General features: G+C 40.3%; 2 protein-coding genes and 1 long non-coding RNA gene across 3 annotated transcripts in view; 1 reads left to right on the top strand and 2 right to left on the bottom strand.

Annotated features, from left to right (window-relative positions):
* LOC136423974 (uncharacterized) overlaps nucleotides 1-8,991 on the top strand; it is a 40,827-nt gene extending 31,836 nt beyond the window's left edge. Inside the window, exons 34-43 of the mRNA XM_066412374.1 lie at nucleotides 576-701; nucleotides 1,102-1,209; nucleotides 1,976-2,088; nucleotides 2,655-2,853; nucleotides 3,090-3,159; nucleotides 3,711-3,757; nucleotides 4,124-4,235; nucleotides 5,080-5,265; nucleotides 5,894-6,059; nucleotides 6,840-8,991. Coding sequence (XP_066268471.1) covers nucleotides 576-701; nucleotides 1,102-1,209; nucleotides 1,976-2,088; nucleotides 2,655-2,853; nucleotides 3,090-3,159; nucleotides 3,711-3,757; nucleotides 4,124-4,235; nucleotides 5,080-5,265; nucleotides 5,894-6,059; nucleotides 6,840-8,384 — 2,672 coding nt within the window. The 3' untranslated portion in view covers nucleotides 8,385-8,991. The remainder of the gene's footprint in view (nucleotides 1-575; nucleotides 702-1,101; nucleotides 1,210-1,975; nucleotides 2,089-2,654; nucleotides 2,854-3,089; nucleotides 3,160-3,710; nucleotides 3,758-4,123; nucleotides 4,236-5,079; nucleotides 5,266-5,893; nucleotides 6,060-6,839) is intronic.
* Nucleotides 8,992-11,550: 2,559 nt separating this feature from the next.
* On the bottom strand, nucleotides 11,551-13,907 carry LOC136423973 (5-hydroxytryptamine receptor 3A-like). Its single transcript, XM_066412373.1, has 4 exons — nucleotides 13,700-13,907; nucleotides 12,890-13,231; nucleotides 12,321-12,453; nucleotides 11,551-11,983 (listed from the first exon to the last, which is right to left on the bottom strand). The coding sequence occupies exons 1-4, from the start codon at nucleotides 13,905-13,907 to the stop codon at nucleotides 11,551-11,553; spliced, it is 1,116 nt and encodes a 371-aa protein (XP_066268470.1).
* A 787-nt stretch (nucleotides 13,908-14,694) lies between these two features.
* Nucleotides 14,695-15,194, bottom strand: LOC136424062 (uncharacterized). The gene is made up of 3 exons (XR_010753813.1): nucleotides 15,086-15,194; nucleotides 14,928-14,972; nucleotides 14,695-14,804 (listed from the first exon to the last, which is right to left on the bottom strand). It is a non-coding gene; the product is annotated as an uncharacterized lncRNA (long non-coding RNA).
* Nucleotides 15,195-18,118: the final 2,924 nt, after the last annotated feature.

Here is an 18,118-nt window from a genome sequence, read left to right as displayed (position 1 = left end):
TTTGTTGTCTTTTTGGTCATACTTGTACGTTTTTAACGATATTCCCATTATAAAGTTAAGGGTACTGTCTAGTTTAGGACGCAGCGACACCGCCAGCGTGCCACGGGTCCAATGAGAGGGAGGCTTTACCAACTGACCAATACATGGCACATCTTAGCTATCCATTCTAAAGGAAGAGAAAAACTATCGGCAGAACCGATGTTGTTTTTTTGCAAGAGAAGAAGAAGAAGACAATACAGTAGTACACGATGGTGATACAACCATCCCTTGATAGAGACGGGGGGCGCCACAAACTTTCTTCAACTCTTGCTTCAACGCGGGCTCTGTTTGCAGAATACAATATTCAAAGAAAACCCAGTACAAAGTTAACTTTGAAAAAAATGCTTGGTGGGTTTTGTTACGGAAGTTGAGGATCTTGAACTCTGACCTTTGCCCCATTACCGCAGAAACGTAATTTATATGCCTAGCAGAGCAAAAATAAGCCATGTTTCAAAATGAGATTAATTTTATGGCTTGCTTATGCAAAAAATAATCACCGTATAATCATCAAATCTTATGTTTTCTTGCCTTCTCAGACATTGACGAGTGTTCCGTCCCTGGTACCTGTGAACAGGCGTGCAACAACACCTTAGGATCCTATTTCTGCTCCTGCAGTGGAGACAATGTCTTACGAGAAGACGGGAGTACCTGCCGACTGAACAGTAAGTCTGTATCTATGGTAAGACTACTCCAATCAAGTTGCTTATCTGCACGCCAACGGAACTACATTGTTGGTATTTTTTAGTACCTCCGTAAAAACGGAGCTAATCGTTTAGGTCTGTTTGTTTGTTCGTTTGTTTGTTTCGTGTGTGTCCGTAGTTGTTCAGAGTCCAATTCCTACCCCACAGGCTTAGTTGGTTATGGTTCAAATTTTCTTTCAGTTGGTTAAGTTGGCCCGGGTCAAAAGTTGCTCCGGAAGTTTTAGTTGACCCAAATCTAAATCTCACATGCATGCAGTATTGAGAGTAGAGTATGTAATGTGTCAAATGGGCGTTGTTATGATATGCTTTGTCAGGAAATGAATAATGAATAACACACCTCTTTCTCAACGTTTTCATACAGCCAATCTGTGCAATTACGGATGTCACGAAAAGGCAAAGTACATCAAAGAAAACTCCACTTGTGTATGTAGGAGTGGCTACAGCGGAAATGGAACAAACTGTGACATAGGTAAGTCTAGTATTCAGAAATCGTTTCAAAACTACATTGCCGTCTCACGTACATGCGCGTGCGTATATTTAGGATACGTTACTTTTGTGTAATCGATGTTCCAACCATTATGTTTATCTTTCGTTCACTTATGTTTGATTACACTATTAGAGCTGATATTTTCCATATAAGTTTTGCACAATACTTAATTTGATTTATTTCATTTGCGCTGTAATAATATTAGTTTATTGGGTAGCCAACATAAAAGCTCCAAAGCTTTTCCCCTACCTTGCACAATTGTATTTTTATCTTTTATCTTTTTAGCTCATGTATAAACTTGTTATGTGCAAAATAAACAATAGATAGATAAAATAGATACGTGCAGCTGCAATGGTTTAGAATTGGCATAAAAAGAAAGGTTCCTTGATTGTGAGAATAATTCGTAGTAATAGTAGCAGTACGTTCACAGGCCAGCACTGGCCCCTTGCTATTGGTTATTTTGTAGAACGGGATGAAATAGACGTTATCAAATTGATGCTTCACCCTCCTTTTTTCTTGGATGGCTCACATTGTTTGAAAAAAAACAACATGTTTAACTATCATGTCTTTAACTACAACAAATTTTGACCGTACTACAATTGGCCGTGCTTTTATCTCCTGGAAGGATGAAAACATTGATGCCCCTGAAATACATATTTCAACTAGAGACCATTTTGTAGAAATGGGTTGCACTTTTCAGATGACAGATGAATTGAGATAAGAAAATAATTTCTTCCCTTTTCCACAGCTGATCCTGGTGTCGTTGTTGAAGTGACTCTAGACAACCTGGAGTACACGGAGGGTCTGGGAGACTGTACGTCTGTGGCCTTCATCAAGTTGAAAGGAGATGTAGAATCAGCTGTGAGTAAACATTGTCGTGCGTTCCTTTTCATGCTCACAACAATTGACTGGTAACAATCAATTCACTTTCACTCTCGTGTATCAAATTATATAACACATGAATCGCAATTTTGAACATTTCCGCGTCTGTTGTGCTTTTCATCTTATGTATAGCAGGATGTATAGAACACCTCTCTGACGTTATAGTCGTAAGATTGTCTTGCATTATAATTCATCGAATATTTGCCGGCAGAACTATGCATTGACAATTATCATTAATATCTAATTTCTAGAACCAACTGTCATGGTAAACATACATTACAGCAATGAAAATTATGTACATGAAGCATGTAAGGCAACATAAAGGCATAGCAATCTATGCAAGAAGACGTCTTCATAGAAGGAGTCAGACTTAAGCATTTATGAAGAATTCACCATGACTTTTTCCGTCGGAAGACATCTCAAATTTGAACGCCTTTTCTACAATTAGGCAATATAATTTTAGTGTTTGAAATATTCTGAGGTCGATTTATTGTGTGAAAAATGATACTGTATTAACAAAGTTTCATTTTTTCATTCTTTTACAGTTAAGCGTTCACTTCACCGGTCACCAAAACTTTACCGTTAGGGAAAACTTCCTGAGTTTCATCCTCTCGAGTTTCAGCAACGGAAGCGTCGTTGCCAACTTAACGCTGGCAACTAAAAATCTCATGTCGGATCAAGACATCCAACAGGCCATGACCAATGTCCGAGCACTCAGTATAGGGAACCTGAATGTTTTTACAGGTACTGTCCATATTAATGTCAGCAATCACGTGATTATGACGTAATCTAGCGTCCGCCATTTTGGTGGGTTGAATCAACTGCGAATTATAGTCGGAGAATGTTTTCAATAGGTAATTTACCGTCGATGAAGGTTGTATTAGATAAGGAAGAATTGATTACTCGACAAGCAACTGGACAGATTGTAAATTCGTAAAGTTGATTCATTGGCTTCATGATTCATTTATTGTGCTTTGCAGAGCTTTGCTACCCCGGACACTGTTTCTATGGTGGAAGCTGTTCTATTACCGGTGCACAACGTCAATGCAGGTATTTTCTTCACAATAATCATTATTTGCCGTAGGGTTTCGCATCATCTTAGGGCATATCTAAAAGACACAGTTCAGTGTTACAGCTAGACTGCACAACATAATCTGATTTTGGCCGGATTAAAGGAAAATTGTCACTTTGCCTTGTTAGCTCGACAAAAACATAATGACAACTTATCCACATGCATAATAATCTGCATATGAATACATTAAAAAAGTCCCTGTAAGTTTTGTGAAAGTACACAAAACTTTGAGAATGCTATTACGAAATGTTGATAAAACTTTCAAAAAACATAAGCAAAAATCCGCACACACAGTGTGCTGGAAGAAGACAGTGAGAAGAGAGCTAATGTTCCTTGTTTTTCTAGCCTCCTTTGATATTCAGTATCCACACAGTTTACAGATGCGACGGTTCTATGAAAGGGCTTTTAATCCGGACGTCCAGATTTGCGTCAATCTAGTATGCTGGTGGCTGTCAAGTAGTTTTGAAATTTCTTATATTGTTACCTTACAATGTATTTCGGATTTATCACTGTTGTTCTTCTTTTCCAGTTGCACAATAGGCCGGGGTGGAAGTCGCTGCGAGTACCTTCTGTCAGGTAAATACGTGCTAGATTATCATTTTCTGGCCTTAAAAAAGTCCATCTTAAATGTGACCACGTACTTTGTATCCGTCTGTTTGTATCAATCGACAGCTATGAATATCTTTTGGTGTAACACGCCTTTTTTCCTTCACCCGACGTTGGATGGAAGCATTTTATTGTGAAACCCACCGCCGTGAAAGAAAGCAAGCGTTGTTGAAATTACACGATAAAGTACCCTCAGTTCCACGCTAGTAATAGAGAGAGTTCTAGCTTACAATGATTTTGAGAAGCATAAAAAGCGACACATACATGATTCTAATTTGACCTATCAATGTCCAATGAAATTACACAGCATTAACATTATTTTCTTTAATCTTACAGCAACAACGGCTGGCATCGTGGTCGCCATCTTAGTTGTTGTGGCACCTCTTCTCCTTGTGGCGGCTTGCGTCTTAAGACGTAAGAACATCGAGGAAACGGCAAAACTCTACAGGTATAAGAAGACGTCATATATATTCGATTAAAGGAGTCCTAAACTCCAGAAGGGGGTGTCATTTTCCACTAGATTATATATCAATAAATACATAACCAGCCGACTTTATACAGAATTCCGCATGTGGTGAATAACACAAGGTGTGTTTTGTACAACAATATGATACTCACTAAACCCATATGCATGCAGCCCCTACCCATGTATTCCCTATGCGTATACACACTTCCTTCATCGTGAATATTTTTGGCATAAATGACGGGTGATAAGCACAATAAAAAGGTCACTTGTTATTTTTTTTGGTATTAAGATATAAAAGAACACATAACAAGACAAATTTTTCTAATCGCCCCTGAATTTTTTTTGTAACCAAGCTTTTGTCAGACCTTGTCACTGACAGGTACATTGTATTCAGTCATAGACTGACGTTGTTTAATTTAATTGAATAGAAAATAGAGGGTCACCTGGGGAATTTAGTAGAATAGTGGATGTTTTTTGATACTTCCTAAAATTATCACCTATTGGAAAATAACTCCCCTCTGGAGTTTTGGACTCCTTTGATTGTTGGATTAAACTTAATGCCTTTTTTTGTCATGAAATACTTTATCCGACCTTCTTTAGCACCTCGTGCAGTGACTAATATGAAAATGATCAAATTTAGAACCTCAAACATATTCATTTTTAAATCAATTCAGAGATAAGTAGCCATATACATATTGAAGCTTCGAAATACAGATTGCACGATATAAGGTAAAGAGTAATTGAGTGTCAAATATGGTGCTATTGATTTTTTGTTTACATTATCATCAAGTTTATTTTCCTAACACTGATTTCTAATTTCTGATAGGGGCAGCCGATCCCACTCCCATATCTGGTGGAACATGACACGACCGAGGTTCAAGGCGAGTTTTCCGAACGTGCCCATGCAGGGGGCCGGCTGGGTGACGCTCAGGAAGCGCCACGGGCTCGGTACCTACGTGGAGGCCTTCCCTTACGTCGACCTGGACGTCAGGCGGTACTTCCCTAACCGCAGGTGAGCAGGTAGTCTAAAAAAAGGTCGGGATAAGACATTTGTACCCGATTGTGTATATCAGTGTATATGTAACTTAATTATTTCTCACGCTATAGCATTAGTACTTAGTTTTAGTCACTGGGAAGTAGGATAGGTTTAAGACATTGATTTTGATATTCTGCTCCCAGTACTTGGGTCTATTCCCCTAAGCTTCTTCAAGAGGATTTTATGATAGCCACTACTAATTAGCAAGCAGTCCTATGTGAGAGCCCTAGTTTTACGAATGTATATCAAATATTTCGTGCAGCCAAATATCAAAATATAGACAGATGTATGTAGTGCTTATACACGTGGTACTACCACGTGTACATATAAAGTGAAGTCAGAATACAATACTTTAATCAGGTTGGTGAATGACTGAATAGCAAAGTTCTTTATTGACAGCCACATGTTTAACCAGAGCCGACGTTTCGATGGCCCCATGTCATCTTCATTTGAGCGATACTGATTAGTGCCCTTTGCACTGCTGGTAACAATGTGGTCGCAAACTTTATAAGTATTGTCACATGCAACAATAGTGAGAAAGCGCGGTACCAAATGTAAATATTGCTACACATGTATTACTATTCAGACCTTGATCTAATCACAGTGACTTAAGTATTTTTGTTCGCTCGGAAAGGTACGATGCGCTGTCGGAAGGCTCGGTCAGCACCTGGCGAAGCTCCAGTGTCTCCACGGGCACGACTCAGACTGGGGACAGCACCTGGGTTGCCGAATGGGACGACTACATGAAGGTCTTCGGAGGGGATTCGGAGGTGAGATTTAGTCCAGGGTCGCTTTATTTTTAGAATAGACGGATTGGGCTACTCCCCCGGCAGCTTGAGAGTCCGACTCAGTGCTTGAGTGCAATTTTGATTTCTGATTTTCCTTTTTCTCCTGTTTTTACCTTTTTTCGATGCATATTTCTAGTAACCCAGTTGTAATAGAAGAAGTACTAAAACAGCATGGTAGCAAAAAGATGGGTACACGCTGAGCCAAAGTGCACGAAATAAAATCAAATATTTAACTTTAGAATCTCTTAAAGCATGCAAAAAGATTTCGTTTATTCATCAAGGATGAAAAACAACGCAATCTTTACGCATGCTTTAAGGTTTGCTTAAAGATAACATCTGCTTGGCGATTAAAAAACAGTGGTCGATCGAAATATACTGTTTAACCAACAAAAGAGTGGGCTAATCGTAAATGTCTGCACTTTAACCCTGTGACTCTGCATTTCTACGTTTTAAGCGAAGTGGACGGGGTTGTGGGATTGGTTTGTTGTTCCTTGTAGAAAGTATTGCGAGATGGAAAATATCATCAACAAAATACAGGCCTGTTTTTCTTGGAGACTCGCTATGCCTGCAATCTAGTATGAGATGCAAACACTCTTCTTTCATATCAAAGTATAGTTTTGTTAATAAAGATGCTCTTACAGTATGCCATGTCAACTGATGCCTTTTTGAATTCGTACTCTTCTCCAAGAATCTATGAATGTGTTGAGAAATTAGCAATCAACAGAAAGTAATATTTAGTTTGTTTTTTTATTCTTCCCACAGTTTCGATTTCCGAGGAACATAGTCTGTGACATCACGCCTTTGATAGAGGACGACGATGACCTCTCCGTCCAATCTTACCAAACTGGCCTATCTGAACACGTGGCTCTTAAGAGTGAAGGAAGCTCTCTGTCCGCGAGTTTAACATCTTTGGCAACCAGTGGAGTCGAGAGTGTTGACTCTTCGTGTAAAAAGATAGAGCCGAGTGTGAAAGACGAATGGTCTAATTGGAAGATCAAACCACCCACTATGCCAAGTGGAGCTCGTCACACGTGGGCCGTATGGTCCACTTCTCCCAACAACAGCCAGGGGGCGCCTCATGATGGTACCCAACGGTCATCAGACGACGCGCGTACCCAGACGGAATTTGGGAAAGGTTCAACCGACAATTCCAGCCTCTTTGGATGGACTCTGCTTCCTCAAACTGTACCCTACGCGCCGTTCCGGACATACACAAGCGGGTCGTCTGCCTCCTCGCGAAGATCGAGCTTGTTTGGGTGGACAATCATGCCACAGGTTGCCCCAAAAATGCCTTTGGGATTCGACGAAGAAGAAGAAGGCTGGTTTGCTTGGCCAGTCCGTCAACACGAGACGGATACGAGTTCTTCCCGCAACCCCAGCGACGAAAACGTAGGACCGAGTTCAGACCGAGTAGAAGTGATTGACTCATACCACCAAAGCTCTACGAGTGACGGTTTTGTACCAATTGGACCGCCAATGAGGGACAGCGACACAAGTGAATCGTGGTCGGACGCTCTTTTGGACGACAAATCTGAGTCAGACACTCTCACGACCAACAGTGCTGAAAATAAAGATGGAGGATCTGACCAAGACGGTGAAGAACTGAGCAAAACGTCTCCTCCAACCTCACTTATGAGTGATGGCTTCATACCTTTAGTGCAGTCATCATCGTCATCTACCGATTTCATAACCGGAACAGATGAAGGAAGTGCCTCTGAAGAATCAGGGACCCCACCGCGGTCTGACACCCATTCAGATGACACTGTAGGCAGCTCCACAACTAGCGGATTCACACCTATAGCACGCCTAAAGGATGAGAAATCGGGTATCCGTGCGCCGTCTGACACCCGTTCGGATGACACTGTAGGCAACTCCACAACTAGCGGATTCACACCTATAGCACCCCTAAAGGATGAGGAATCAGGTATCCGTGCGCCGTCTGACACCCGTTCGGATGACACTGTAGGCAACTCCACAACTAGCGAATTCACACCTTTAGCACCCCTAAAGGATGAGGAATCAGGTATCCGTGCGCCGTCTGACACCCGTTCGGATGACACTGCAGGTAGCTCAACAACTAGCGGCTTCACGCCTTTAGCACCCTCAAAGAAAAAAGAATCTGACGAATCAGGCATGCCAGTCTTGTCAGACGACCGTTCAGATGACAGTGTCAGCAGGACTGAGTCAGACCTTCTTACGTCAATCATGGAGGACGTTGCAGCAGTTCGCACAGAGGTCAGAGAGGTCATGAGTTCTGATAGCGATGGTTCTCGTAAAATCACGCGTGAAAAATTCACGAGACTTTGAAAAAAGATAGGTTTAAAGCTAAAGCGAAGGACGAGAACAATTTTACTTAGTGACGCAAATTTAGAAATTGAATGTAAGACTTCGTGTGATTTTTATCAAAAATAATTCTACTTCGAGGTCTCTAAAACATTAAGGGTCACAATCCCTTCAATCTGATATTTAGCCATCGGTGCATGTTATAAAAATAAACACATCTAGAGAATGTTAAAGAACAAAACACACGTTTGAAAGACATTGAGTGTGTTCCGTGAGCAAGAGCTTATCAAAACTCATAGTATGTTCGAGTGGCGTCTTACTTGTTATCTATTTCATTTTATCTAAAAAATTACATATATGGCGACGTAATCGGGTTAAACCAAGAAGAAGCAATAGACTCGATTATTATAACTACTAGTTAACCTGGACTTGACCCTCAGAATTTTATTGAAGCAAACGGAGACTTGAAGGAACAACATCGAAAGACAATAGAGCATATCAATATTCAATTTCTCATATTCGTTGGTACATTTCTTGCGTTTAAGCTTCAGTTACAATGATGCGATATGTTTATTAAGGTTTGAACAATCCTTGAAACGTTTTGCTGTCAATAATAAACATGTATATTCCACATGCTTCGTTTCATTGTGATACTTTTCAATTTTTCCATAATGCAGATTAGTTAAGATTATACGCTTTCATAACTGTTGCGAGAATTTTTTTATGCATTTGAAAATGGTGAAAGATTACTTAGGAGATATGGGGAGGGCTTTTCTTCAGAAATCAATTGCTTTGTCCAAATAAAAAACTTCAGGATGCTAGTGTACCATTTCCTCATTATATGTGTAAATTATGTCACAATTGAAATAATTCATATCTGATGATATTGAAATTCATCTAACCTACACGTCTCAGTACCATTAATTTCCAATAATTTACCACAAAGGTATAATTCAATTTTCTTATTAATCATGCAAATAAGGTCATTATTTGCATAACTTATACCCATTAATGTTTTCTCGAATCAAGTTACATATGTACTTGGTACGACGTTGCTGTCATTTAGCATCTAGAATTTCCTCCTTTACTATGCAAATCAAGGCCTGATTTCCATAATCAACATACGTCATATGAAAACAATAGAGCTGTGCTGCACAAGTCGTTGACTAGCAGTTGGCAATAACGAAAACCTGTATCGTATGGGTGATTTCAGCTGATGGCTATTTACAATCTGCCACATTTAGTAATTTCAAAAGCCTCTATGTAAACTAATTATTCTAAAGCTGGCAATGTTATTTAAGGCTAAACTGTTACCTTACGTTACCTCTGAGTTGTAAACAGTAAGCTACGACGGAAGTAAAGAATGGACGTTCAATTGACAGTGCTGAACATGACTACTGGTTGCCGCAAAAACGGATAACTATATCAGATTTTGCATTGTTTGAAAATGAACAATTACGCAATGATATACAATGCAAAGCATTTTCCAAAGCTTTTATTTAAATTCCTTAGCAAGCATCGGTCTAACAGATGTTCAAACAACATGCGTTTATCATTTATATCAATCGGAAAAGAGAGATCACAAAATAGAAATGCTTTGTATAAAATCGACATGCAACTAATATTGGCTTTGGTTGCCTTTAATGGAAAGAAGCGGGTAGCTGTCTATAGATAGAGTAGGGAGACTCCTGATTCCGACCCTCCCACCACTTTTTTATTGGACTATAGCGGACTATGCAAGATTTTGCCCATGTGATTGGATTTATCCCAGGTGTTTAAAACCTGACGACCATTCATTGTGTGTAGTATTCTATGAATAAAAATTGTGGATCAACTACTTTTGGTATTGCATACTCACTTCAAGAAAGATGTTCTTCATGTGCCACTTGTACAGGGCGGTTATGTCTAACAAGGCCGTATCTTTCATTGCCATTGTATGATTTAGTGTTTGAATATTTGTTGCTTATAATTACAGGGCCAAATAATTTTGGTATTGCAGACTCACTTAAAGAAAGATGTCCTTTAAGTGACACTCGTACAAGGCAGTTATGTCTAACAAGGCCATATGTTACACTGCCATCGTAAGATTTAGTCCTCCACATTCGCTGGTACGTTAGCCAGCTCAAGACGGGGTTTGACTAGTAGGTCGAAAATTGGCTTAAATTAGTTCCTTGTAAATATGTAATATTTCTATGGTCAACTGAATATTTCAGAACTTGGATACAAAATCCTGCAGAGAAATGGTCTGTCACCGTTAACGAGTTGTTCGTACCTTGATCAGGTGTGGATCCCATTCTGGATTCATTAAAAAGTACTGTAGCTTATTGCATGAAATAACATACTTATATGTAATATGATAACCACGCGCATGCAGTATACACACAGTCTAGTTTAACATCGTATCTCGTCTCCAATTTTTTAAACATGCCCTAATATTCGAAATTGTATGTTTTACTTCACAATCAGAAACGATAAAACTATCTCTAGTGGACTATTAACACTTTTCAAAATGATTGCAATTTTCAGCCATTTTTTAGACCAAAAGGTACATTTTTGGCTCCTGTGACCAATTGACCTCAATAATTTGTACCTAAGTGCCCAGGGCGTACGTAAACATGATTAGTTTGGTGGCTTTGGGCCATCTTTCACAACCCCCAAAGTGCATTTTTGGCTCCTGTGCCCTGGTTGTTAAACCAAATGACCAGAATCTTAAAACAGGAATCGGCCAAAACTTCATTCAAACTACAGGCAGGCATCACCTAAAAATGATCAATTTGGCGATTCTCGGCCATTTTTAGACCAAATATGCATATTTTTGTTTCCCGTGCCATGGCATTTTGATTAAAGACCTGAAATGATGCCTAGGCTATATGCCCATCGGACTTTATTATCACTTTTAGCATACATGACATACATGACGCAGTTCAATTTAGCATGGGGGGGGGAGCGGGGTGAAATATGCTGTATTTACCTGCCAATGTTGCCTTTCTAGTTATAGTTTGGGTTACTAGCATTACTGTTTCAATGTATTAGTTTGGTGCGATAAAACTCCCTCTCAGCGGCATAGAGAACCTTAATCCATGTTAAAAATCGCGAATCAGTGCCCCCACCCCCTACGTATACAAACAAAGGTCCCGCTCCAGACGTCTGCCAAAGAGGCTATCGTTTTATCACGATTTATGCCAGAAATCTACTTGGCCAAATACATGGTCATGGGAACGGATGCCGCGATGCTGAGGATGTACATTACAAGACTCAGTCTATCCAGGACTTTAGCCAGCAGGGTGTAATCTGACACCTCTTCCTCATTCTTCATGGCCTTAGTCAGCTCCTCGGTCTCGTTATTAATTGCATTAGTGAGCTCCTTTATACCTGTCTTTACCTCTTTAACACCAGAGATCAGCTCAGAAAGGCCGGAGGAACCTGCGTTCTCCTGATCTGCGGTATGCACTGTTGGCTGCCCGGACGTCCCTTTGCCATCACCGGGTTTTTCGTCGTTGACCACCGTCTTGTCATCGCCTTGAAATGCGTAGTTGGTCAGCTGTATGGTAGGGTGGTCAGTGATTCCATCCTCTTCATCACCCGTACGCTTCTCCTTTGTTAGATCTCCCAACAGCAGCATCCTAATTAAAAATGATAATTGAAAATAAATAATGATGCAGTTCATATACATGCATAAGCATTCATTGATCGTTATATGTACTTTTATAAACGATGTACTGGAAATAGGTTAAATGAAGAAATACAACATATATACGAGTCAACCAGCAACCGAAAGAAACGACAACTTATAATTAAATAGTATGTGAGCGAAAAACTCGTTGATAGAAGTGATAAACTTGAATATGATACTTTTCTAGAAATGTATATTGTTAAAGACGTTATAGGTAAATAAATGTATCGGATATATCATATATTACTGTACATACAGAAACTATAGAAACCAAAAAGAGTGGGTACTTTGAAATGTAGCGGAGAAAAATAATCTTCGCCAGCGGAGACAGGCTGCCCTCCTTGTCGTGCACAACTATGATGCCCATAGTGGAGAACAGGAAAACTCCCATCAGTCCCATACACACGATAATCAGCGTAGCTGTAACATTATACATGGTAAACAGTTACGAGAGTGCTACATAGTTCATATTAAAACAAACTTTGGGGGTGTCCCTGTGGTGTAGTGGTCTGCGCTTCTGTTACTTGCACATCTGATTCAAATTTCCTTGGATCAGAAGGCCCGAGTTCAAGCCCGAGGGTAGGACACCTCTGGTCAAGAGGCGCATTGAGTCATACTAAAGACTTAAAAAAGAATGGTACATACTTCTGAAACAGTACGGAAGTTAAACACACTCCACTGCCAGTGGACTAGCTCCCTGCTGCAGTGATTGCACCCCAGTGTGGCCCAGGGCTATGAAACCGGGATGGGCACCGCCCTATACACCTTATGGTGTGGGAGAATTTTAACTAACTAAAACAAACTTTGGTTACAACTATCTGGAGCAAGTTACTTTGAAAACTGTTATTTGACCCACCGAAAAATGGCAAAGCCCCCTTGACAGGAAGCACGTCTGTCACAAACACAAGAGACACGACCATGGAGAGTAGGATGGTCACTCCGAACGAGATCCGGTCTCCCCTGTCCAAGGGCATGATGAATGTGATGATCATCAGTACAACCAGGATGATACAGGGTCCAACAGTAGTGGCGATGTGGAACAGGGGGATCCTCGCCAGATGAATAGCAAAGCACGCTTCAATGTTGTCTTTCGCGAATGTCATATCCTTTCGGTACCATTCTCCCTCCGTTGCTGGGATTGAATAAGAGTTGCACGGACGGCTTCCCTTTTCTTCAGCGCGTCGTCCTCCTTTGCAGTCTGTGTTAAACAAATGGTTCAATAAATAGTTACTTGTATTCGTTGCCATCGAGATATAACAACAGAAATTTGTTTTTTTAGTGTTGAATTGTGGTTGATGACGACGCAGATTGATCTATTGTTCATTGACAAGCTACATCATCTAGTTACACAATCTCTTCCTGCTTTGTCAATTTTCAAAATTTTAAAATTATTTTCCCTTGAAAAAATGGCAAACACAACATCATGTTTGTAGAGCCTTTAAGAAACAAGAGCTTCGGTTGGCTGGTTATCTGTTGATTCTTGATTACTTTTTCATTTGTTTGTTGTGTCATACTCTTGCTTTGAAATCCGTGGTTTATGTGTTGCCTTATTGGAATATTATTTTGTTTATTTGTATTTTGCAAAATGAATTCTAAAAAAAAGGGAAAAAAAGAAACAAGAGCTTAAACTTAAACATGAAAATCAGTTATATTATAACATCCTTACGGATTGTTTGCTCGAGTGCTGTGGTTGCAGAAAAACAGACGTGGCATTCCATGGTGTCTGCAGGAAAGTAGAAGGGGTCTGCATCACACACGGTGGTGGTCAGGGTTTCTACACTCCATTCTACACGGCCATTGCTGCTCACCCGGACCGGTACCTCCTTCTGTAGTTCTTTCTGTCCAGGATCAGCACTGAGAAGTAACCAGCACATTTTAGTTTGTCTTTTGTCATTTGCATGGACACTTCATGCTAAGGACAGATCCAAGCCTTTGAGATGAAGTGTTACAGGAAGCTACTAAGGGTCAGCTGGACAGAACATCGAACAAACAACTCAGTGCTAAAAGAGCTGGGGATTCAAAGGACACTATTGAACATGGTAAAGAGAAAGAAGCTGCAGTACTTTGGCCACGTCACTCGAGCGCAGAACATCTCAACCCACTTCCTACAAGGGAAGATTTGTGGCAACAGAAGCAGAGGGAGGCCACGCAGGAGATGGGGAGACGACATAAAGGAGTGGACAGGACGGTCACTTGCAGAATGTACCCAGAGGGCGAAGGACAGGGCAGAATGGAGAAAGCTTGTGCTGAAAGCGACCTTGGTCCTCGACCCTAAAGGTGAGGATGGGACTAGGTGAAGGTGAAGGTTGTCATTTGTCTTCAGACGGCGTCTCTTTATCGTGGAAGCCCATCTGTGTTGGTGGTTATCGTAGTACAATCCCAAACTTTTTTCCAACACTAAGGTATCCACGGATCAAATTTCCAACGATCACTGTCGCCTTCTTCAGGGTCAGGATCTGAATGTTGACCAATAGCTTCCGAACGTAAACTCGCGCGAGAGTTACAGACACGTGACTTTATTGACACTTGTCTTTATAGATACGTGACGTCAGCAATTGGTCAAACGTGCCAGGACGTTTCTAACGCCCATGGTCTCTTTGTGTTATTACAAAAGATCATAGTATACAGCTCGCACAATATTGGCATAACGCGACGACCTACTTTTTCTTCAGATTAAGTGTTGGAGTCCAAATTTTGCTGCCTGGAACGCTGAGTGTGGTGATGTCATCGTAGTATTTAGGATCCCAACTCAGTCGGCTGTCTTGCCATTCCTAGAAAAAAAAATGTATTATACAAAACGACAATGACAATGAAAAATGTCAAAAAGACGTCATTAGAATAGTATCTAAACATAGTTTTCTTAAAGTCAAGTTATCATAAGTGTGCCAACTCACGAAATCGCTTATGACGGATGCAACAAGTTGCTCCTTCTTTTCATCCTGAAATAAAAGTTACAGCATGATTTAAGATGTATTCTGCTCCAGCAAGTAATGCCATACTAGAAACCAAAAAGGATATCAAATGTGTTACAGATAAAAGTACATGCACTTACCAAATCGACTATCTGTTCCACAGATCCAGTGAAATTGATGACGACATTCTCGGGTGGCAGACTCGGACTGTAAATCTCCAGTAGCTCTTCTTGTAGCCTTCGACGATGGTTTACTATAGGACGGGGTGTAAACAGCAAAACGTATGTAGGCTTAAATAAATCTCTGTTTTACTTACTAGTATTGTTTTGGATCCGTGGCTTATGTTTATTTTCCTGTACTGTTTTTCTCTTGTTTGTATTAAGTGTTGTTCATTTTGTGAAATCCATAAAAAGATTTAAAAAGATTAAAAAAATATAAAAATATAAAAATAAAAATAAAAACAAATACATAATAAAAAACAAATCTCATGTGGCAAAGAGTGATGCTCTGATAATAACAATCACCTGAACAACTTGGCTTGTCATATTGCCAGACGCCTTCTCCGATGCACCTGACTTCCCTGGTGTAACCAGACTTAAGTGTGTAGCCTTCGTTGCACGTGTAAGTCACCCTTTCACCGACGTTATAGAACCGCTTGCTTGGACTTCTCTTGCCGTAGTTTGGAGGACCTCTATCCCAGCAGCCTTCAGCATCTGATGTGATAAAATATAACAGTTAGTAGTAAAATCACTATATGACGAGCTATCTACCAAAAAGGTTGGTTTACAGGATATAAGAGATTCTTTTTACACAACGAAGTATCTCACCTGCTAACGTTTCGGTGTCTGTGAGACAACTTCTTCAGAGCTTCTGACTGGAGTACTGCTTCTCACCGCTACAAGTAGCCGATGTAGGTGGCACTTTTGCGGTGTGAACACTGTCCCAAACGTGGCTAAGCTTGTATCCCCCCTCGTCTCACCGCAGTGTTCTCACCGCAAAAGCGCCACCTACATCGGCTACATATAGCGGTGAGAAGCAGTACTCCAGTCAGAAGCCCTGAAGAAGGTGTCTGATAGACATCGAAACGTTAGCAGGTGAGATTACCTGGTTGTGTAAAAAGAATCTCCTACATCCTATATTCTACCAACCTAAAGAAATTATTTTCGGAAGGTTGGTTTACATTATCCAAGAATAAAATGGCAAACAATTTGGAAAAGCAAGTAAAAATAACTACATGGTACATGGTTTGTTCACCTTCAGATGTGATTAGATGCACATTGCAATAATCAATAACACATCATTTAATCAGTATGCTGCACGTCTTTACTTATGGTGCGTATTTCAATGATACTCTTCTAACAAGACAACTTACCACACGGAATGACGTCACATTCCTCCTGGCTACCGTCTTTGGTCAGGCAAAATGGCCGATCGAGACCTGCAGGGTTGCGGCAGTAGTTGTTATCTAGGTTAGCCCATGGGTACTCTGCCCTGTAGAAACCACCTTGCAAAGCTGACCACTCAACACACTCTGACCCGGAAGTAGTTTTACTCCATGTGCCACGGTAGTTTATTCCAATGCCATGGTAGCAAACTGAGGACAAAGGAAAGAATAGTAGCAGGAGATAGCATACATGACCAAAATTATACACCCCTGAATAACTGGAATGAATTTGGTTCAGGCACCTCGAAAATCAAACTTACGATATGACTATAAGATACAATAAACAAATGCTGTCACAATCGGCAAAAATCAATACATTCCCTATTGTGTATCATTTTAACTGATGATCTTCAATTATATAATCAGCGAAGTTTATATACAAGAAAATGCACACGGTTTAATACGAGTGACATACGCTTTGATACAATTTCTAAAGAAAATTATCAAAGTTTTCCCTCTCACCTTCGTTCCCCTTCTTGGCTGCATTGGGATTCCAACAACTGTATTTGGAGGATGGAAACAAGTCACATCGAGGCAGCAGGTCCTTCATCCAGTCAGCAGCCATGTTGAGCACTTCCTCGCACCACGAGCGGCATGGTACCAGTTGCGTGCCTCTAAGGAAAATGAGTACATTTTAGTGCTGGCAGATGAAACTACAATTTTGTACAACGTGATGTCTGTTGCCTTATGTTTGGTTCTTTAGTGGAAGCATAACTTAAGGTTCAAATGACCGTATACGTTGTTATCTGGGAATCATAAATTTGCATCGAATGCAAAAGTAGTGACGGAAACTTCGATTATATAAAGAGAATTCAGACTCTACAACTGGATAAGAATTCGGAGATTTATTTCCGGACGTTTCGAGTGACATCCATCACTCTTCTTTAGCGAAACTTCGATTAGAAAATATTTTTTTTCACTCACAGGCAAGAGGTCGTGTTAGTTGCATCTGAAGACGAATAACAGTGAGTTGTGTTATCTCCAGTGACATTGCATTGAGGGAAAAGGATCGTCGATACGAATTTCCTTAATTCTGGGTGGTACTTTCCTTGTGTGCTGTACGAACTGTTAAGCAGCTCCACGACAGAGGAATTCTGTATTTCCTCAAATGTCGTCTGCCCCAGTTGGTTGGGTAGCATCGCCAGTCTAATGTCATATTTGAAAACTTCAGGTATAGGAAGGCACACTGAAAAAAAAAAAAGAATTACTGTAGATTATGTCAGGCACGAGAGGACATGTAATACATTCGGAACCACGGGTAACTGCAAAATAAAAAGGATACGAACGGGTTGCTATCAGCCGTTTGTTTTGTTTGGGAAGAAATGTAAGTTCTTTCCTATTTCTCTAGTGTTTTGTTAATTTGACACGAGAACAACATTTGAAACTAATATCAAGATGCTAAAAGTTAATTTGATATGTCGATAAGATTCAGATTAGAATAAACTTCGTATATTGTTTAATTACTAAAGAAAAACGGTGGATGCTGTCTTAGACGTCTGTTTACACAATAGATCAAATCGTTTTAGTAACTTTTGTACTGAGAAAAATACATTTGAAGCTATGGTGGATGTCTGCTGCAGTACACTAGTAACATGTAACATCTGGTCGTAAAAGAATATTGAAGCTGACACAACTACAAGTACATGAATGTGATACATGACGTCATGAAAGTTACGTACCACAACTCTTCTCATCACTCCCGTCCGTACAGTCCGTGACCCCATCACAA

This window comes from Branchiostoma lanceolatum, chromosome 18 (assembly GCF_035083965.1).
Source record: "Branchiostoma lanceolatum isolate klBraLanc5 chromosome 18, klBraLanc5.hap2, whole genome shotgun sequence".
Classification (NCBI taxonomy): domain Eukaryota; kingdom Metazoa; phylum Chordata; class Leptocardii; order Amphioxiformes; family Branchiostomatidae; genus Branchiostoma; species Branchiostoma lanceolatum.
Note: the sequence above shows the minus strand (reverse complement) of the source record. Positions and strands in the feature narration are given on the sequence as shown.